This window comes from Chiloscyllium plagiosum, unplaced genomic scaffold (genome assembly GCF_037043375.1).
Source record: "Chiloscyllium plagiosum isolate Xiang-an unplaced genomic scaffold, Cpla_swu_hap1 HiC_scaffold_25, whole genome shotgun sequence".
In the NCBI taxonomy this organism is placed as follows: Eukaryota; Metazoa; Chordata; class Chondrichthyes; order Orectolobiformes; family Hemiscylliidae; genus Chiloscyllium; species Chiloscyllium plagiosum.
The window spans coordinates 51,624,491-51,646,111 of NW_028270163.1; the positions used below are offsets into that span (position 1 = coordinate 51,624,491).

General features: G+C 41.0%; 2 protein-coding genes across 3 annotated transcripts in view; one reads left to right on the forward strand and one right to left on the reverse strand.

Moving 5' to 3' along the window:
- Positions 1–811: 811 nt before the first annotated feature.
- On the reverse strand, positions 812–12,331 carry ddx5 (DEAD (Asp-Glu-Ala-Asp) box helicase 5). Its single transcript, XM_043715041.2, has 13 exons — positions 12,156–12,331; positions 11,429–11,600; positions 10,135–10,231; positions 8,041–8,174; positions 7,187–7,252; positions 6,950–7,091; positions 6,704–6,864; positions 6,275–6,447; positions 4,389–4,499; positions 3,928–3,989; positions 3,781–3,840; positions 2,262–2,486; positions 812–1,698 (listed from the first exon to the last, which is right to left on the reverse strand). The coding sequence occupies exons 1-13, from the start codon at positions 12,197–12,199 to the stop codon at positions 1,184–1,186; spliced, it is 1,962 nt and encodes a 653-aa protein (XP_043570976.1). The 5' UTR covers positions 12,200–12,331; the 3' UTR covers positions 812–1,183.
- Positions 12,332–12,817: 486 nt separating this feature from the next.
- Positions 12,818–21,621, forward strand: part of LOC122562267 (centrosomal protein of 95 kDa-like) — a 61,565-nt gene continuing 52,761 nt past the window's right edge. Inside the window, exon 1 of one of the 2 annotated variants that reach the window (XM_088000729.1) lies at positions 12,818–13,034. In XM_088000729.1, coding sequence (XP_087856855.1) covers positions 13,013–13,034 — 22 coding nt within the window. In that variant the 5' untranslated portion in view covers positions 12,818–13,012. The remainder of the gene's footprint in view (positions 13,035–21,621) is intronic. The other variant, XM_043715040.2, reaches the window with a different exon arrangement.

A 21,621-nucleotide genomic window follows, 5' to 3' on the forward strand; every position in this document is an offset into this window, starting at 1 on the left:
AGGGGAGAGAGAGATACAAAGGCTGTGTTGCTGGCCTGGTGCCTTGGTTCAAGATATCTCATTTGGACTGCAGAGGAACTTGGAGTGGAAGGGGAAAGATCTATTTGAGGTCCACATTAGGTATGAATAATATACAAAGAGGAAGGAGGTTCTGCAGGGGAATATGAACAGCTAGAGCCTAAATTAGAAAACAGAACCAGAAAGTTAGTAATCTTTAGATTATTACCTGAGCCATGAGTAAATCAGCACATGGTCGACAAAACTGAAGAGGTAAATGCACGGCTCGAAGATTGGCATGAGAAAAATGGGTTTGAATTCATTGGACATTGGCAAGAGTACTGGGAAATTAGGAAGCTATTCCAATGGGACTAGCTTCACCTGAATCATGCTGGGACCAGAATCCTGGCAAATCACATTACTCAGGCTGTGGATAGTGTTTTAAACTAGTGTGGGGACTGGTTCACTTACATGGAAAAAGCTGAAGGGTCTGGGAAGCCTCAGCAGAAGTCTTTAAAATATCCAGAACAAACAACAGGACAGAAGGGCCTGTTTCCACAGTGGAGGGAATCTAAATCTAAAATCAATCTGGATTTAGTCCAACAGGTTTATTTGAAAACACATGCTTTGAGCATTGCCCCTTCATCTGGTGAATTTTCACATCACTATAATCTGGTGTCATCCAACTTCTGGCAGGATTAGATAATACATGAACATTACTTTGTCCTGGATGAGTAGTTGGTACCTCAGTTTGTGGTTAATAAACCACAAACTAAAAAAAAGTGTATTATTCATGCTCACTTATAGACCAAGGAATTTTTTGAACTTTTATTTAAAATGACACATTGGCAGTTACATACATACAGAACTCCAAGACTTTCAAACTTCCTTATTGGAAGGACATGCATCTTTACATATGCTGTGGTACTTTATGCATAAGTTAAACTTGTATAATATTAATCTGCCATTCTATTAGAAAAACCATGAACAAAAATTTCCAAGGAATGTAAAGTAATAAAAAAAATTAAATAGTGGGGAAAGTGCACCATTTCTACTGCTGCACTGCAGTCTTTCCTGGAATATCAATGGTATTAATATTAAAGAACTTTATCATCCTCTCAAACAAAAAAAAAGGTACAGTACAAGTCAAAAGAGAATGAAAAAACTCAACATTTAGATCAATACATTATTTTTGCAGCCCTGCATAAGCAAGAGGCATAGGGTAACCAGTCTGCGCCTGGAAACCCATTCCCATCAAAGGCAGGGGTGGATACTGATACTGAGCACCCACAGATGGCTGTTGACCAATGCCATTGCTCTGCATGGCATTTGGACCAGAATGATTCCCTCCAAATTGCTGGACTTTGCCACCAACAGCCTTGAAACCATTTTGACTTTGACTGCCAAATGAACCTGCCCCCTGGTTCACAGATCCTGGATAACTGGAGGAATTTCCAAACCGAGATATACTTCCAAAGCTGTTCGTTGAGCCAAATTTTCCAGAACCAAAGGCATTTTGTCCAGCTGAGGTATAACTTTGAGAGTTAAAACCATTTTCCCTGCCTCCAGGTCCATATACCCTGTCCATGCTCTCCCGGTTTCTAAAACCATTATAACCCCCACTCCTGTTGGAACTAGAGAATCTGTCTCTTCTGTCATCACGGCGATCATCTTTATATCCACCCCTACCTCTGGAACGACCTGTTTAAAACAGAATGAGTACAATTACCAACACTTCAGATTTTCAAACTCAGCATGAATTGTTTGTATAAATTTGCATCACTCTCCAAATGACCCCACAGGCTGTATCAGATTGTTTAACTATAGCATTCAACAGAGCCTTAAATTCCCATTTTCATAAGCCATTATTTCAAGTTGCAAATCAGGTCTAGTTATCTGCACAAATCTTCCAATCCCAACATTTACTAAAAGCCTTTTCAGGCACACCTCCACAACAGGTGGACATGAACCTGGGGCTACTGGCTTTGAAATAGGGACACTGCACCACAAGAGTCTTGCTTTCCACTGTTCCCCACACCTTCCCCTCTTCTGCTCCCCCCACACCTCATCTTACCTCTGTTGGTAAATCACATCTAATTTCTACTCTGGCTTAACATCCATTAACGTAACCCTGCTCAAAAGATTATTGGAAAGCAGAAACTGTTTATCAATAGCATTACATAAAGCCAAATGGTTACTAAAAATCCTAAAGTAGCTTACCACAAGTTTTACTTCACTGAAAAAAAAAAAACAGGTATACCTACCTGATCCTCTGTCTTCGACCATCTGAATTAGCTTTGGGTTGATAGCCTGATTCGCTTCACGAAGCACAGAGATAAGGTCATTTGCTTGCTTTATGTTGCCAGGAGTAAAGAACGTGTAAGCGGTGCCAGTTTTGGAACTGCGGGCAGTTCGCCCAATGCGGTGAATATAGTCTTCAGAGGAGTTAGGGTAGTCATAATTGATGACAAATTTCACATCTTCAACATCTGTAAAGTGTTGCAGTGTTGCAAAACCAGGTGCAAATTATGCACACCACAACAGTCAGATCAAAAACAGGAGTTAGCAATTGAGCAACCAGCAGCAGCATCATGACTGTAAAGCAAGTGTTAAAAACAACCCTTAGTTCAAATCCTGTGGGAATACTACTGTGGGAAGAGAAACCAATGCACACTCCCCTTAAAACAAAAACACAACCCAAAATCTGAGAGAGATACTTTGAGATCTTACCATTGGGAGTATGCATTCACTAGTCCATTCCCAAGTCAGCGAACTCCCCACATGTTATCAAGTGACATCCGGATGCTTCTACACAGTTGGGGCCACTTTGTACATTGTTGCCTCTTCATGTGCCATTCAGGACCTTAGAACAGTCAGGCAAGGTCCTTCCTACACATTCATGAGAAGCTCAGGATTCAGGCCACACTGCACGTCTTGCCAAGACCAAAATAGACTACAATTAAACAGAGCCCAATGGACATCTATACCCCCAAAATCTCCCTACTCAGGTTTTCCTTTTGACATCTTGTCTAGGCAAGCACTTCTAAGAAGCCAGTGTTCACTTGAGAAAATGTCTCTGTTTGGCAGGTCCTGACATGACTAATATGTACTAGGTGAGGGAGGAACTTCAAAAAGATGAGGGCATTACACTGCTAGATTAGTGTTATCTAAGCTGGGATCCACCAATCTTTCACTACCTTGTGCCAGTACTCACCAATTTCTGAAAGAGGATCTTACTGATATTAATGCTGCTCTCTCCAAAAAAATATAAACATGAAGCATTGAACAAAGTTTAACAGTTAGACACTTGTTCAGCACACTGCTATTTGGGCAAGCTCACTACAACTTGTTGAAAAAAAAAGTTACAAATTTAGGCAAGGGGAGAATGAAACTAGGGCACAAATAGGGAATAATAAAAGTAAACAAAAGGAACAAAAGATTTAACAAAAAAAGTGGCAAGTGCTTCAAGTCATCCGGGTGAGAACAGGATTTTAGGGTGGCGGGTTAATGTTGACCATTCCGCCTTTTGAAGATTACTGGCACACAATTCTCTCTGCTCAGCATCTCTGTACTCGACTGGGTAGCTGCCAGCCGATCACATCGATTAGTCCTCCTTCCCCCTCTCGAGTCCTCGAACTGTCATGCCTAGGCCCTGCCACAAAGACTGCACCTTTACACAACTTAGAAAAAAAACGCAAAGAAATGTTAAAGAAAGCAATGATATACTTTCTTTAAATTTTTGAATAAAGTGAGGAAAAAACAAATTGAATTGGCATTACTAACCTAAACCTCTAGATGCAACATCTGTGGCAATAAGGATTGGTGCTTTGCCTGACCGAAACTCTATTGGGAACAAATTTAAAAAATTGTTAAGACAACAAGTGTCTGGAAATTAAAAGAGAACAAGTTACAAATTGGGACTCCACTTACCATTTAGAACCCAGTCACGCTCTGGCTGACTCTTGTCACCATGAATGCACATTGCTGGCCATCTACAAGAAATTAAAACATGCACAGAACATTTATGTAAATGAGAATTAACAAAGCTCAACATTCTTCAAATGGAGTGTTCAAATCCACCACGACTGCAAACAGCTACCATCACTAATCAGTTAAAGTGCATAAGAATAGATAAAGCCAGCAAAAAGTCATTTAAGAGTTGTTTTAAAAGCGTAAAAAAAAAACGAGAAAAATACATGATACAACAGGAAAGGAGGGGTAGAGCAGGGACCAGTTCATTAGTTTGAAGCTGTTGAACTGTTTTGCATCTGTGATTCCTCATATTTCCATTTTATGTCAAACTTTGTCAAAAAGAGTAAAACTAGCTAAAGTTACTGATTATCTTGCAAGGACTATTAAGCAGTATGACAACATTTAACCAGGCTACTCACCCATCTCTCCTCATTCGCCGTGTAAGCTCATCACATCTCCGTTTGGTCTCTACAAAAATGATAGTTTTGTTTTCTTTTTCACTCATTATCTCCTCCATCAACCTTAGCAGCCTAGAAAAAAAAAAGTAGAAGCAATAACCACTTAAATTAGTGAGATTTAGACAAAGATATATAAAAAAAGACAATAGCCATGTAGGTTATATGGTCCTATAACATGAGGAAGGGTTGGTCAGAAAAAAGTGCTGCTTTGAACAAGGTGAGAAGTTTGTAAGTGTTGATCTTCAGAAGGATTTGTACATATTCATGGCACACAGTGTCCATGGACAGCAAATCAGAGATAAAACACAAGTTGGTCTTCAGACATCTATTGCAGTTCCCTTGCAATAAAATAGCCTTATGACAACAATTGTAGAGGGCTACAGTGACACCACAACCAGAGTGCAGTTTTGTCTCCACGTTTAAGAATTGCATTTGGGAAAGCAAATCTTAGCAGGACTTATACACTTAATGGTAAGCTCCTAGGGAGTGTTGCTGAACAAAGAGACCTTGGAGTGCAGGTTCATAGCTCCTGGAAAGTGGAGTCACAGGTAGATAGGATAGTGAAGGCGGCGTTTGGTATGCTTTCCTTTATTGGTCAGAGTATTCAGTACAGGAGTTGGGAGGTCATGTTGCGGCTGTACAGGACATTGGTTAGGCCACTGTTGGAATACTGCGTGCAATTCTGGTCTCCTTCCTATCGGAAAGATGTTGTGAAACTTGAAAGGGTTCAGAAAAGATTTAAAGATGTTGCCAGGGTTGGAGGATCTGAGCTATAGAGAGAGGCTGAACAGGTAGGGGCTGTTTTCCCTGAAGCGTCAGAGGCTGAGGGGTGACTTTATAGAGGTTTATAAAAATGAGGGGCCTGGATAGGGTAAATAGGCAAAGTCTTTTCCCTGGGATTGGAGAGTCCAGAACTAGAGGGCATAGGTTTAGGGTGAGAGGGGAAAGATATATAAAAAAAAAGACCTATGGGGCAACTTTTTCATGCAGTGGGTGATACGTGTATGGAATGAGCTGCCAGAGGATATGGTGGAGGCTGGTACAATTGCAACATTTGAGAGGTATTTGGATGGGTATATGAATAGGAAGGGATTGGAGGGATATGGACCAGGAGCTGGCAGGTGGGACTAGATTAGGTTGGGATATCTGGTCGGCATGGACGGGTTGGACCGAAGGGTCTGTTTCCATGCAGTACATCTCTATGACTCTAATTAGATGTATTGGAGACTGTGGAGTTAGGGTATGCTAAGATGTATACCTACGAATGAGTGTGGTGCTGTGTAAATTAGGTTGTTCAGATATGTACAGTAGTACTATTCTACGGTAGAGGACAATTCTCAATGCAAATATTCTAGCATAGCACCGAGGGATAGATCACAAACCCAACTAACAAAGTTATGGAGTAGGCCACCTGAGCGTTTCAGGATAATGGCTGATATGATTCAGAGCAGAGCAATGGACAAATTCATTGCCTTGTAAGTTTTTCTAATGAGCTGGTAAGAACAGGTGCAAAAAAATGTTAACCTTGCTTTGAAGCCAGGTTAGTTGGTAATTATTTGACGTTATCAAAAAAGGTCACTTGAAAGCAATTACATGATACACTAGAAGGAAAATCCAGTAATGCCTTAAATCAGGAGCTGCGTCCCCAAGGGTGCCATTTCCTTGAATTTTGAGGTCATGGTTTCCTAAAGCACCTGGGTGGCTGTTCAAAGGTAAGCAATGCTCCAAATTCCTACACATTTGCCAATACACATCTTCGACATCCTCATACAATCTTAAGGGCTACAACACAGAGATTTGTCATCCTGACGGTCACGAATCCAAAACATTTTCTAAAGCTCACTTACTTATCATCTTTCTCAACTTCTTGGCACACATCAATAATCTGCAGGATGTTGTGATTAGCACTAAGTTCTAAAGCGCCAATATTAATCTGAACATATTCCTTCAAGAAATCTTCAGCCAACTGTCGAACTTCTTTGGGCCAAGTTGCGCTCCACATCAAGGTCTGTCTGTCAGGCTTAAGGAGGAAAGAAAATAAATAAGTCCACAAAAAAAAAGCAGTAACAAAAATTCAGCTATACTAGCAGATTCTCAATATCAAAAAAGTTTTTCTGAAGTGAACTTGCTCTATAGTGACACTCTTGGTCAACAATGAAAGTGCAATAGATATTTATTGCTCATGTATTCAGGGCCATTTTAAAGCTAATCTGTCAGACATTTTAAAATTATTTGCAAAGTTATCTAAGTGGGGGTGTTAAGGAAAAGTCACTTACCCTGATTTGCTCAACAATTTTCCTGATCTGTGGTTCAAAACCCATATCAAGCATGCGATCAGCCTCATCCAATACCAGATATGTACATCTCCTTAGATTTGTTTTACCAGCTTCCAGAAAGTCAATCAATCTACCAGGTGTTGCAATACAGATTTCCACACCTATAGCACAGATGTTATTCCAAATCAATGTTTGACTGATAATGGAGAAGTGTAGTTTATAATATTAAAATCAAAGCAAATATACCTCGTTCAAGGTCCCGAATCTGCGGACCCTTTGGTGCACCTCCATAAATACATGTTGATTTTAGACGGGATGCTCTTCCATAATCATGTGCCACATGCTGTACTTGCTGAGCTAGTTCTCTGGTTGGCGCCAGGACCAAACACTAAAGAAAAAGCAAGTTTTTAAATTTTAGCTTTTGATTATATTTCCCAGCAATCCTTGTAATACAAGAAATACACTTGAAATTCAAGAACTTACTATGGGACCATCTCCACGTTCCAGGAAAGGTTGATGATTTATGTGGACAATGGCAGGCAGCAAATACTACAAAAGAAATTACAATTGGCAGGATTCAATATTATACTGAGTCAGTGTGTTCAGCAATATAATTAACTAATAACTGGTTAGTCAGGGTAAAAGTAGTTACGCAAGACATTCTCAGCCATCCCCTTCTAGTTTTCGGTGGGTACTAGAACCAGAGACTCAGAATAAAGAGGCTGGTCAATTTTAGGAAGACTACATTGGAGGCTCAGTCATTAACTGTTCAAATTGAAAAACAAATTTCTACATATTGAAAACCATGAATGCAAGGGTGCAAAATGGTTGAGTGTTGAATTCCACAGATATGCAATTTGCAACCTAAGTTACTGTACCTGACAAAAAAGTTAGAAAATAAAACTTCTACTTAACAAGAGACATTGCACGAGAAGCCACTAACTATTTAAGATTGGATTTCAGGTCCTGGCCAATTCTGTATCCTGCCAGTGGATAATCAGTGTCTTTAAAAAAGATTCTATCACATGGTATTACTTTGTGAGCACACTATGATGAGACTGGCTGTTGCATTTTCTACACTTCACACGTACTTTGGTTGTAAAAGGAGACATGTAGTCATTATACAAGTTACAAAGCTTCCTCATTAGTACACTATGACCCTTAAAACAATGAGAATAGATCAAGTAATCTGACACATAAAACATTGACCAGCATTCTGAGAACGCTTGTTTTTAAGAGACAAGGGAGGAGAACAGAGGGATGTGGGACATGTTAAATACTAGACTTGAATAAGAAATCAAAAACACAAGTTGACAGGGCACAAAAGTATTACTTACAGCTAATGTTTTACCAGATCCAGTCTGGGCAATTCCAACCATATCTTTGCCACTAAGTGCAACAGGCCAACCTTGAGCTTGAATAGCAGTTGGTTCTGTGAAATTCTGCTGCATGAGAACATCCAAAACATAGGCTATAGAAGCAGAAAAAAAAAAATTTAAAATGTAAAACATGTTAACTAACCCTAGTAAAAAAATGTTTCCACTTTGCCATTAACAGTAAATTTTCTATTGGCTCTAAAGAACAGAGAAGATCTTCAAATACTGATCGTTGTCCAAGTTACTTAGTTGACAGGACAGATGTGAACATTGAGCTGTTCTCATTGTCCTTTGGAACTGAACTGTGACGATGACATAACTTATTAGCTAGTTTCAGGCAACTCAGAAGTTCTGGTACAGCTTAGTGTTTCCGGTCCTCCTGCCATTCCCTACATTACTCCAATATACATAGTAAAGTTGTCAGTTTTCTTAACCGTCTTGGTGAGCTGGCTTGCATTCTCAATATCCTGATATTCAAGTGAATCAGAAAAATTTCCAAGAGAATGATCACAACAGATTAAGAAAACCAATATACCATGCCCCAGAAATTTCTCAATCAGCCACGACAGTCATTCCTTACTAGAGTTCAGTGCTGCAAGCAACTCAACTTGAGGAATTCACAATCAGCCTGAATCACATCTAATAGCATTTTGTATAAAAGGCACAATATAAAGTAGAATACAGGAAGGAAATGACAGGCCCACTAACAGAAATATTTGTGTCATCTATAAAAAGGTGAAGTATCAGAGCATGGGGGGTGGCTAATAGTGTCATTGTTTAAGATGGGTTAGGGATAGTCAGCATGATTTTATGCAAGGAAAAAAAAAAGTGCATCGCAAACTACAGACTAGTAAGTTTGAAGTGACACCAAAATTGGTGGTATTATGGAAAGTGAAAGACTATCCAAGATTATAAAGAGACCTTAAATCAATTGGGTCAAGGAGTGGCAGATAGAATTTAATCCAGATAAACTGGAGGTATTGCTAACTGGTAAAAATAAACAGGAATTATACATCCGGGGCAGTGTTGTAGAAGACCTAGGGGTTCAGATACATAGTTCCTTGAAATTTGATTCACATGTAGCCAGGTGGTCAAGGCAGCATTTAGCATGCTTGCCATCATTGCTTAGACCTTTGAGTTAGGAATTCACATTGGAATCATACTGGACATTGAGGCCTCATCTGAACAGTTCTGGCCACCCTGTTAAAGAAAGGATAATTCTGAACTCTGCAGTTTCACACACAAAAGGGGTCAGGAATGGAAGATTTGGAGATGTAAAAATAGGCTGGAAAGGTTGGGACTTCATTTCCCTCTCCCCACAAACCTAGGATGGGGAGTAGGCATATTTTTTAAAAGAGAAAAATTAAATAATTTTTGAAAAACAATGATGAATTGCTAGAGGAAATGGTGAATGTAGGTACAGTTACAATATTTAAAAGACATTTGGATAACATTTGAATGATCCTTTGTCACATACACGAGTATAGTATAAACTTTCACTATACTCGTTGAGTGTATGTGACAATAAAGGCTCAATTATCCAAATGCCTTTTAGATGTTGTAACTGTACCTACATCCATTTCCTCTAGCAATTCATTCCACATACAAACCAATCTTGTTTTTTTCCCCCAAAAAGGTTGCCCCTCATGTCCTTTGGAAAAGTTCTTCTCACTTTAAAATATGCCTCTGCTAACCTCTAGGATCCAGTGAAATAAGTCACAGCCTTTTCAATTTTATATTTCAAACCTTCCATTCCTGGTAAATCTTCTGAAGTCTCCCCATTTTAATAACTGAGCAAGTTAATGAATAGGGAAGATTGAAGGATATGGACCATGCACAGTCAGGTAGACTAGTTTAGTTTGGGAACATGGTCAGCATGGACTGGTTGGACTGAAGTGTGTTTCCCTGCTGTACAACTCTTGATGTTATAACAACCAGAGTACAACTTTACCTCAAAAAAAGTAGTTTCATTGCAATCAGGTCACTTGTAATAAAAAGTTAAAAATTGAAATGTACAGTCATAGGTGCTCTAGTGCACTTTTATTCCATACTTACTTGGAAAACTTGCTTCAACAAAGTTGAAAACTGGTTTAGGGCAACCAAGTCCTTTTACTGTGATTTCTTTGCTTCTTCTATATTGTTCAATTTCTTGCTGCAATAACAAACAATAGTATCAGATCAAATTTAAAATTAAATTAACATTCATCTACCTAACCTCAACCCAATTACAGGAGTGTTCCAAGCTGCCATAAAAACAGGCAGCACGGTGGCAGTGGTTAGCACTGCTGCCTCACAGTGACAGAGATCCGGGTCCAATTCCCGACTCAGGCACCTGACTGTGTGGAGTTTGCACATTCTCCCCGTGTCTGCGTGGGTTTCCTCCAGGTGCTCCGGTTTCCTCCCACACTCCAAAGATGTGCAGGTCAGGTGAATTGGCTATGCTAAATTGCCCGTAGTGTTAGGTAAAAGGGGTAAATGTAGGGTAATGGGTGGGTTGCGATTTGGCGGGTCGGTGTGGACTTGTTGGGCCGAAGGGCCTGTTTCCACACTAAGTAATCTAATCTAAAAAAAAAACAAACCAAGATAACTAGCGGCTGGCAGTCAAACAAAAACAAACCGTGAAAAAAAACTTCAGATTGGTCTGAAGGAGGGTCACTGGGGCCAAAATATTATTTCTCTCCATAAATGCTGCCAGACCTGCAGAGTTTTTCCAGTAATTAGTTTCTGTTTCTAATTGGTCATCCGTTGTGATATAGCCCCCATAGTATCAATTCACAGCTTAAAATACATAATCAGTTACATATCTACAATGGGAAAACTGAAAACTTGATAGGCATAAAAGCTTACTTTCTCAGATGTACTAATCAGTCCAAGTTTAACTTATTGAAACAAGTACAAGAACCATCAGCACTGAGTAATACTTCCTCATTTAAAAATGAAAGATAAATGTCTATAATTCTCCCTTGCCTGTTAGATTATATGTCCACCAGGGGGATGCCAAACATTAGCTAAGAATAAACTGCACCTACTGTTATCTGTTCAGCAGTCATAAATATTTCAGTGGGTGGGGAAAGATGGCCCTTTCGTGACTAATAAGAATGAATCATCGGCCCACTTAAGAATAACCCATCAGCTACAACCGTCATCCCAACATCCTCTACCACCTTTGCCAAGTCAAACTTCGTTTCCTTTATTGTCTCCCTGAAAGGAAAGTGAACTTTCAAATGAAAGAGCTGCCATTTTTTTCGGGGACTAACACTATTTAATTTTCGACTATATCTCACCACACATGCAATATACAGAGGTTTAGGAATAGAGGAGAAAAAGAGAGAATGCCAGCCAGTCCTACCACAGGTCGGTTCATCACATCTACGTGCTCGACGTAGAAGTTCTTCTCGAATTTGGGCAGCTCGTCCAGGTCCCATTTTCTTTTCCTCAGCTTCTCCCCCGGCTGCCCGAATTTCCTACCGGGAGGAGGCGCGTTCCTGCTACCGCCGAAGCGAGGGCCACCCGAACCGAATCTGGAATATTGATTTTGGAAGGGGTTAACAAAAAAAAACTTACGTTTTCTTAAATAAGGAAAAGCGACCGTAGACGGCCGATGTGTTTTTTTTTTAAGAAATAAAGCCTCTAGACATAGAGGACTCCGTAAGCTCTTCACTAGATATCTTTAACACCCACCGATCGACTTTGCACCCACCCCACCATCACCACCATAAAACAGCATCTCCCGGCCATTTTAGATATAGTACAAGGAAGAAACCTGCAACACGAGGTCAAGTGGAACATCGAAATATAGGGATAAACAACAGACCCCGGCAAGACAAATAAATGGAAAGTTGGACGAATATTTAAGTGACTTGAGCCCCCCTCCCCAAAGAAAATCTCAATTTCCTCTACGAATTCTTTTTGGTAAAATTACGGTCCACAGGCCAGCTAGGATTTTGTTCAATCGGACCGCGTGGCACCAGCTTCTTCTCAGCCTCCAGAACGGAACCGGCTTCTTTTTTAAAAAAAAAATCTGAAGCTTAACAAGAATCGAACATGCATTTTTCGAAAGAAAATTACAAACTCACCCGCCACGCTCCCGACTGCGATCACCTCTATCGTAACCAGGCATCACGAAAAAGCGGCGAAGAAGGCAGCAACCGAGATACTTGACGCTCGATGTGGAGCTGAGCGAGTGAAGGGGCGAAAAGAAGGAAGCCGGCTGGAACCTGAAGCTAAAATGCCGGTTCCTTGTCCGCCTTTAGTCAAAGCCGGCAAAGGGAGAGCCCGGAACTTATTCCGCATATTCCTCCGCAATTCAAATCCACGTAGCTGCTCCTCGACCCAAATACCTCCAAACCCCTTTGCCACTTCCCTCACCCTTATCCCACTAATAAGGAATCAAATTGTCCCAGACTTCCGGCGGCGGGGTGTTTTTTTTAAAACCAAACTTCATCGCCCCATCTTCGATTTGACAGGGTCTACTTTGCCTCGCGGATGGTTACGAATGATCGAAGAGGGGGAGCTCTTTCTTCCCCATGGCGACTGCGTGACGTCAATCAAACGGTAACGAAGGAGCGGCGCAAACATGAAGGACGATGATTAAATAATAATTATTCACACGCTCGCTGTTTCTGAACGAGGTGGGGGAAACATGTATTCGTGATTTTTAAAAAAAACTTTAAAAACAAAAAGACGGGTGTTGGAGGGCGGTGCTTGGAGCTGTGACATAGTTCCGCGGGTGGGCGGTTGGTGACGTCATGGACGGAGCCAATGGGCGGCTGGAGACGGTTTAAATGTACGAGTGTCCAGGGGATATGGTAGCGAGCTGACAACAAACTGATTAAATATAACTTTGACTAGCTTAAGCTATTGGTGATTCTTCCTTGGTAATCATTATACATCTCTTCGAAGGAGGGAGAGTTTCTGTTCCGTATCGCTGGAGATGGAGGCTCAGGACGAGAGAGGTCGGTCGCTGTCGATTCGCCTTCAGTTGTAGGCCAGCAGCCGCGCTGACAACTTTCCCAACAAACTTTCCTAGTGTTTCGATTTTAATGAAGTCTACTGCAATGCCTTTTACCTGTCATCGTACTTATTTTGTGTGAAATGATTGAGTTATGTCAACCAAGAAATCACTTCGTTTCTACCTCCATAGTCATGTTTTTAGCTATAGTCTACCCCTCCATTAGGAAAGGCCTTCGTTTAATATACTATAATATAAAATATTTGTGTGGTGGTCATTTTTATATCAAATTTGAGCTTCTTCACCTAGCCCACAGTGTCAAGGTAACCCGGAACTTGTTTAGAGGCGCCTGTTATCTGTTAACATAATGATCGGGGAGGTTGCCTTCGAACGTATTATTAATTAAAACTGAAGCTACTGGCGAAACTCCGGTCTGGTAGCACTTCGAGTCCAATGACTCTTATGCTATTAGTTAATGCGATTGCTAGTCCGATACAAAATTGCAATTTGTTGCGTCTTATTCTTCAAGCGATGTTTTCTCTCAGTTCCCGCAAAGTCTCTTGTCTCAGCCTGACCCCGCAGTTTTAATGCGTTTACTATGATTCGTGTAATGTCCGAAACAACTTATTACTTTGAGAGGGTTGAAGCCATTAGTCGTCATAAAATGGAATCTATTGGTTTTACTCCCTCTTCCCTTCGCCTAAAGTGAATGAAGTATTGCGTCTTCCGGGTTGATTTGTGGCGCAGCATGTTCTACCTAAGCTCAGTTTCCAATGATTCTTTCAAATGCTTCCATTACTGTTCCATCCCTGCGACTTTATTACTGACCCTGGTTATGTCTAATAGGGGCAAAGGTACTTCTTTTAGTTATCTATAATGGACCTCCAAATTATTTTCTTTCTATATGTTGTAACAAATTGCCATTATGTCCTCTTGTGAAATATTGAACCTGAGAATGCTGGTATTATCCAGACCTGCTTTAATAGATAATTGTCAGTATTAGTTTATATTTTGTTTAAAAAAAAAAGTCTGTTTAAATAGTGTTCCTATAAATTTGTTTGATCAGATGGTAAGGAATTTCTGTAGAATAAAGTGACTTTGGAGTGCTTGTAGCTCTTTTGAAGGTGGATGGGTATGTAAGCGTGATGAAAAAGGCACATGGGACACTTGTATAATCTATGCTTTGATTGATAAAGACAAGAAGGCAAGTCAAGTTGGAGTTGTTTAGAACTTTTGAGATCACAGCTGGTGTTCTGATTACCAATTACAGGAAGGAGTGCAGAGGAGACTTACCAGGATGCCCCCTAGGGTGGAAAATTTGAGGTGTAGGTGCTGGAATTAAGTTATACCCAAAAGATCAACTTCTCCACCACCTGATGCTGCCTGGCTTGCTGTGTTCTTCCAGCCTCCTGCTTGTCTACTTTGTTTTTGTTGAAACAGAGAAGATTGAAGGGTAATCTGATTGCGGTGTATGAGGTTGAGAGGCGTGGACAGTGTGGATAAGGAGGAACTCAGAGTCATAGAGATGTACAGCATGGAAACAGACCCTTCAATCCAACCCATCAATGCCGAACAGATATCCCAACCCAATCTAGTCCCACCTGCCAGCACCCAGCCCATATCCCTCCAAACCTTCCTATTCACATACCCAACCAAATGCCTCTTAAATGTTGCAATTGTACCAGCCTCCACCACTTCCTCTGGCAGCTCATTCCATACACATACCACCCTCTGTGTGAAAAAGTTGCCCCTTAGGTCTCTCTTATATCTTTCCCCTCTCACCCTAAACCTATGCCCTCTAGTTCTGGACTCTCCGATCCCAGGGAAAAGGCTTTGCCTATTTATCCTTTCCATGCTCTTCATAATTTTGTAAACCTCTATAAGGTCACCCCCTCCCCTCCCCCAGCCTCCGACGCTCCAGGGAAAACAGCCCCAGCCTGTTCAGCCCCTCCCTGTAGCTCAGATCCTCCAACCCTGGCAACATCCTTGTAAATCTTTTCTGAACCCTTTCAAGTTTCACAACATCTTTCCAATAGGAAGGAGACCAGAATTGCACGCAATATTTCAACAGTGGCCTAACCAATGTCCTGTACAGCCGCAACATGACCTCCCAACTCCTGTACTCAATACTCTGACCAATAAAGGAAAGCATAACAAATGCCTTCTTCACTATCCTGCGACTCCACTTTCAAGGAGCTATGAACCTGCACTCCAAGGTCTCTTTGTTCAGCAACACTCCCTAGGACCTTACCATTAAGTGTATACGTCCTGCTCTGATTTGCTTTCCCAAAATGCAGCACCTCGCATTTATCTGAATTAAACTCCATCTGCCACTTCTCAGCCCATTGGCCCATCTGGTCAAGATCCTGTTGTAATCTGAGGTATCCCTCTTCGCTGTCCACTACACCTCCAATTTTGGTGTCATCTGCAAACTTACTGACTGTACCTCTTGTGCTCGCATCCAAATCATTTATGTAAATGACAAAACAAAGTAGAGGACCCTGTTTTCCTGATGAAGGGCTTTTGCCTGAAACGTCGTTTTTTTTTCCTGCTCCTCGGATGCTGCCAGACCTACTGTGCTTTTCCAGCACCACTCTGGTGTAAACTCCTTAGTTGAAGAGTCAGCCAGAGTGGACACCAGTTCAACGTAAGGGATGGATTTTGAGGAGGGGGGGGATTGAGGTCAACCTTTTTTTACCCAGGTGGTGGTGGTGATCTGGAATGCACTACTTAGGAGGGTGGTAGAGGAAAACTGTCTCAAATCATTTTTAAAAGAACCTGGATGCACACTTGGTACATAATGTTCAAGGCTATGGGCCAAGTGCTGGTAAATGGGATTGGGTTGAAGGTCAGGTGTTTCTTGTGTGTCAATGCAACTTCTGTGGTGGGAGGGCCTTTTCTGCGCTAACTCTGTGAAAGTAGGATGAGTATTGTAAATAGTTATCTCATCATAACTTTGCAGGGTTTCTGTGCCAATTGACTTTTATTTTAAACCAGTCTGCAATGAAATCAGAATAAAGCACATTTTGTATCATAAACATTTGACATGTGTTTCCACCTGTTAGCTGCACCCCAACTAGTGTTCTGCTTTCTGTTGAGGAACAGTAGAAATGCAGTTGCTTTCATCACTAGTCCTTGTGCCCACCCTGTCATCTTTTTAGTTGATTGGAAATCATTGCATGAATACCAACAAAGCCTCTGTAATAATACAGAAAATGTTTAATTTAATTGTGGGTCTATTATGTAAGATTTGAGATCTGAGTGGAAATTTGTAAGCAGAAAATATCTTCAGATGGAAGAAATACAAATTTATATGTGTTAACTTCTATAATTGCAGATTCAAAGAACACTGCAGTCAATGAAATGTAATGTTGGAGGATGAATGTACATTAGGTGGTTAGGATCTGCTTCAAGACTGGTTACTCTTCAATGTCTCCTATATGACCATAAGATATAGGAGGAAAAACTCGATTACTTGGCCTCTTGAATCTGCTCTGCCATTCAATCATGGCTGATCTATTTCTCAACCCCCATTCTCCTGCCTTCTCCTAACTCTTGATCCCCTTACTAACTAAGAAGCTACCTATCTGTCTTAATTACACTAAATGACTTGGTCTGCACAGCCTTCTGTGGCAATGCGTTCTGTAGATTAACCATCCTCTAGCTGAAGAAATTTCCCTTGTAAGTTCTAGGCTTGTGCCCTTAGGATATGCCATAAGCCTCCCCTCTTTTTTTCTTTACCCAATCCTATATATCTCTACTTCTCCAGGGTTCCCAGAATGTGTTGGTCGCACCTTTTTGTCATTATTGGAACATGTTGGTTGCAGTTTCTTCCCAGTGCTCTGAATGTAGCTCAGGTTGACAAGAAAACATCAGATATCAAACCAGAACATGTGGCTACTATGAGAATACAATGTGTAAACTTGCTCCTGTGGGGAGCATTATGGGGCTACCTACACAAATGGACTGCAGCAGTTCAGCTTGGTAGCTCACTAACACCTTAAGGGCAAATAAGGTGGGTGTTAAATGCTGGCTTGGCAAGTGATGCCTACATCCCACGAATGAGTACAAAAAGGTACACTATAAGCAGCAAACATGCTCTTTCATTTTCACCATCAGGTCTATTCTGAAATTCACTAGGAAAAAGTGAGTACTGTAGATTCTGGAGATCAGAGTCGAGAGTGTGGTGCTGGAAAAGCACAGTAGGTCAGGCAGCATCTGAGGAGCAGGAGAATTAACACTTCAGGCATAAGCCCTTCATCAGGAATTGTGCTTATATTTGAAGCCAGTAGATGAGTTCTTCTCAATTGGATGTGTCCAATTGGAATTAGCTAGACCCATCAGGATGTTACAAAATGTAAAGATTGGTTAATCAATCACTTGATTCTTATTGTGTATATCTTTTAAGCAGATATTAATTACATAATCGCTTTAGGCAGACACTAAAATTCATTAATTAAAAGTTATTATAAATAGAGGTTGGTTTCTGATTGAGAGATGTCGACATGTGAAACAGTGCATAATTCTAGTTGAGGCACTCAAGAAAATTTAACAATCCAAGATTTTAACTAAGTTTTAATGTTTACCCAGTTACGTACTAGAGTGTGGATTATGCTCAATTTTATGTCAGATCTAGATGTGCAAGGAGATAGAATAGTTTTGACTTGCAAATAGATTATTTTGTAGTTGTGTTGAGCATGCAGGCAGGATAAGTGCTAAAATGCATGCTCACTTGAGGAAAAAAAAACTGGTTAATTGAAAAACTTGGCATTCTAGACCATAATCGAATTAGCTTTTCATTTTGATGTACCTTTTTTATATAGCTAATGAATAAATTGTGAACCATGGCAGTCACAATCTTCTTCCATATGTGAGACTTGAGCCATTGCAGTATCTCACTAATTTACATAGTCATAGAGATGTACAGCATGGAAACAAACCCTTCATGCCAACCAGTCCCACCTGCCAGCACCCAGCCCATATCCCTCCAAACCCTTCCTATTCATATACCCATCCAAATGCCTCTTAAATGTTGCAATTGTACCAGCCTCCACCACATCCTCTGGCAGCTCATTCCATACATGTACCACCCTCTGCCTGAAAACATTGACCCTTAGGTCTCTTTTATATCTTCCCCTCTCACCCTAAACCTATGCCCTCTAGTTCTGGACTCCCCGACCCTAGGGAAAAGACTTTGCCTATTTATCCTATCCATGCCCCACATAATTTTGTAAACCTCCAAGGTCTCCCCTCAGCCTCCGACGCTTCAGGGAAAACAGCCCCAGCCTGTTCAGCCTCTCCCTGTAGATCCTCCAACCCTGGCAACATCCTTGTAAATCTTTTCTGAACCCTTTCAAGTTTCACAACATCTTTCTGATAGGAAGGAGACCAGAATTGCATGCAATATTCCAACAGTGGCCTATCCAATGATATAATGGAAGTATTATTGTCCAGTTTATGCTTTGTTACTACAATTTCTGTGAAGTACCAGTACGCCTGGCCTGAAACACTGCCATATCCTTAATGTCCTCTACTTAGAGTTGCCAGATCTATGGGCTGTGGACTGTGCACAATTTGCCAAAGCATTTCACATGGCCTGAAGTTTGCTTTACTGGAAGCTGTGAACAGCCTGAGGTGGGAAGCTGTGCTGGTGCTTTTATGGGCCATGTTTGGGAATTTGAGGCTTTCAAGGAGATTCTGGCTTGAAGGACATGTGCTGCAATATGGGGAGAAGGCAGTGAGAGTTCGATTGTGTCAGGTTGTGGTGGTAAAAGGGGTGGGTAGGATTGATAGTCAGGCTGCTGCGTCGTTCCTATTAATTTGTCTTTCCCAAAAACATTGCACACTGATTAGGTTTTTCCTGCCCTGATTTGTATTACTGCTTCCTTTTTGTCCATTCAGTCAGGAAGCTGGGAATCCCTACTCAAAGAAATCACTCTTTAACAAATTAGTTTCCAGGGGAGGAATGTTGGAGAGGAATAAAAAGCAAATTGAGCACTGCCTATTTCAGTGTAAAATATTTGGGGTAATGTTTATGGAAAGTTTTTCAATTACATAATCCCATGGATTGTTTTCATGAAGTAAATGGCTGCAAAGAAAGACAAAGAGAAGAGGGATTGGGGGTAGTAAGGGTTGACAGAGATAGAAAAGAGGGGAGTGCAGCTGAGGAAAAAGATGGAGGGAAAGCACGATGAGAGGAGCAAATGCTATGCTAAAACTCAACTTAAAACCACCATTTTCATGTGAATCCTACCTAGGCCAGCTGTGTGTATGCCTCACACGTGCTTGGCCCCAGTCACTACCACCTCCCCTGGTGACCATGATTTGGGGCTAATTTTTTTTTCCCTCTCCCCTCTCTTTGTAACTCTGCTTATTCTTTGGCAAAGTTTGGCTTTATTTTTGAGTTTTGTTTGGTACTTTTTAATAATTTCTATTTACTAAATTATCTGCCTTTTAAAATTAAACTTTGAATAATTCAGATTGTGGCAACCCTTTCTGAAATTTGCCTACCCTGAGGAAGAGTAAAATTGAAATGTTGATCATTGCCAACGTTTGAAAAGGTTTGACAATCCTATTCTTCTATCTGTTCATATTCCTTTTTTATTATAACTATAGAGTCCAAAAATACAAATATTTTCTCAAAAAATATTTGAGTGTACTCAAAAGGCCCAAGCACTGTTCAATTTTGATTCCTGTGGGAACATTGCTGCCTCGACTTGCATCTCCCCTTTTTTATTTCTGCTTCTTTAATTATTTAGTTGGCTCTAAGTCTCACTTCTCTTGCTATCCTTTTCCTAATGCTCTCTATCGATTATGCTGTAACAAATTTAAAAAATCAAATCACACGTTCTTATTTTTGTTACAACTAAGCACAGATCCTCAAATAACAAGAGAATGTTCTGCTGGACCCAAAATTAACAACTTCTAAAGATTTATGATCATTGTCATGAGATGATGGCTACAACACATGCCAAGGATTTATTTCAAGAACCCTGCGGGCAGAGAGATAATTTGTTTCCAGCTTTGCCAACACCAGTTTGAGATAGTTGCCTGGTAGTCCTTGTGTATAGTGTTATGTAAACATTGACTCACTTCCTGCTGAACTAGATTTTATTACCTAAATCCCTAACAGTAACATAATCATTAGTCCCTCGAACATGACTAATCATTTGAAGAGTTCCGCCAGGGTCAATGTTGGGACCATAACTATTCATGTTATACATTAATGATGTGGACAAAGGAGTTGAGTGCATTGTTGCTAAGTTTGCAAGTGACCCAAAGGTGGGAGGGACAGGTAGCGATGAGGAAGTGGGAAGACTGCATAAGGATTTTAAGCTAGGACAGTGGGTAAAAAAGTGGAAAATGGAATATAATATGGGAAAATGTGAGATTATACATTTTGGAAGGAAGAGTATTCCCTAAATCGGGAAAGGTTTGGGAAATCTGAAGCACAAAGGGACTTGAAAAAATCCTTAACTAGGACTCCTAACTTTAACATGCAGGTTCAGTGGCAGTTAGGTAAATGCAATGTTAGCATTCATTTAGAGAAGGCTAGAATACCAGAACAGGCATGTACTCCGGAGGCTGTATAAGCCTCTGGTCAAACCACATTTTGGAATATTGAACAGTTTTGGGCACTGTAATCTAAGGAAGAACGTGCTAATGTTGGAAGCAGTTCAGATTCAATAGATTAATTTGGATGAAGTGATGGAATGTTATTTTGTGGAGGCAACTGTCCAAGACACCATTGCCTACGGTGAAGGTGAAATTGCTAATTTGGAGTAAGTAAGGAACTCTCGCATAAGAGTATGAGGAGGAAATGATGACTAACTTGGCTTTAGATATTGATTTGAATAGACCTAACAGTTTTTTGTGTTCCTCATTTTAAGTAAACTTCCTGTATTTGACTGGGAATAGTTAGGATAAGGTGAATGTGGTCTAAATTTCACTGATTCAAGTTGTTGAGTCTGCTATTGGAAGATTGTTTATTTGAGTCCAACATAGACCTGACTTCCATAATCTGGTAGTTTTGAGTTTAGAATCCTGCTATAGTTCTAGAGCAATTTTCAGCCAATTTTCTCTTGTCAGTGTTTTGGGCTTAGATGCACCCTTGAGGTCCCAGGAGGACCAGTTCCACCATAGAACACACCAGATGGCCTCCTCCTTTTAGAGACCACAATTTCCCTTCCCACGTGGTTAAAGATGCCCTCCAACGCATCTCGTCCACATCCTGCACCTCCGCCCTCAGACCCCACCCATCCAATCGTAACAAGGACAGACGCCCCTGGTGCTCACCTTCCACCCTACCAACCTTCGCATAAACCAAATCATCCGCTGACATTTCCGCCACCTCCAAAAAGACCCCACCACCAGGGATATATTTCCCTCCCCACCCCTTTTCCGCCTTCCGTGAAGACTGTTCCCTCCGTGACTACCTGGTCAGGTCCACGCCCCCCCATGACCCACCCTCTCATCCTGGCACTTTCCCCTGCCACCGCAGGAACTGTAAAACCTGTGCCCACACCTCCTCCCTCACCTCTATCCAAGGCCCTAAAGGAGCCTTCCACATCCATCAAAGTTTTACCTGCACA

Coding starts and splice junctions, on each gene's coding strand:
- ddx5 (XM_043715041.2), bottom strand. CDS start 12,199: ATGCCTGGTTACGATAGAGGTGATCGCAGTCGGGAGCGTGGCGG. Junction 4,500..6,274: donor GAAGTTGAGAAAGATGATAA/GTAAGTGAGCTT, acceptor TTTTTTTTCTAG/GCTGCTAAGGTTGATGGAGG. Junction 3,841..3,927: donor GCGTGACTGGGTTCTAAATG/GTAAGTGGAGTC, acceptor TGTTCCCAATAG/AGTTTCGGTCAGGCAAAGCA.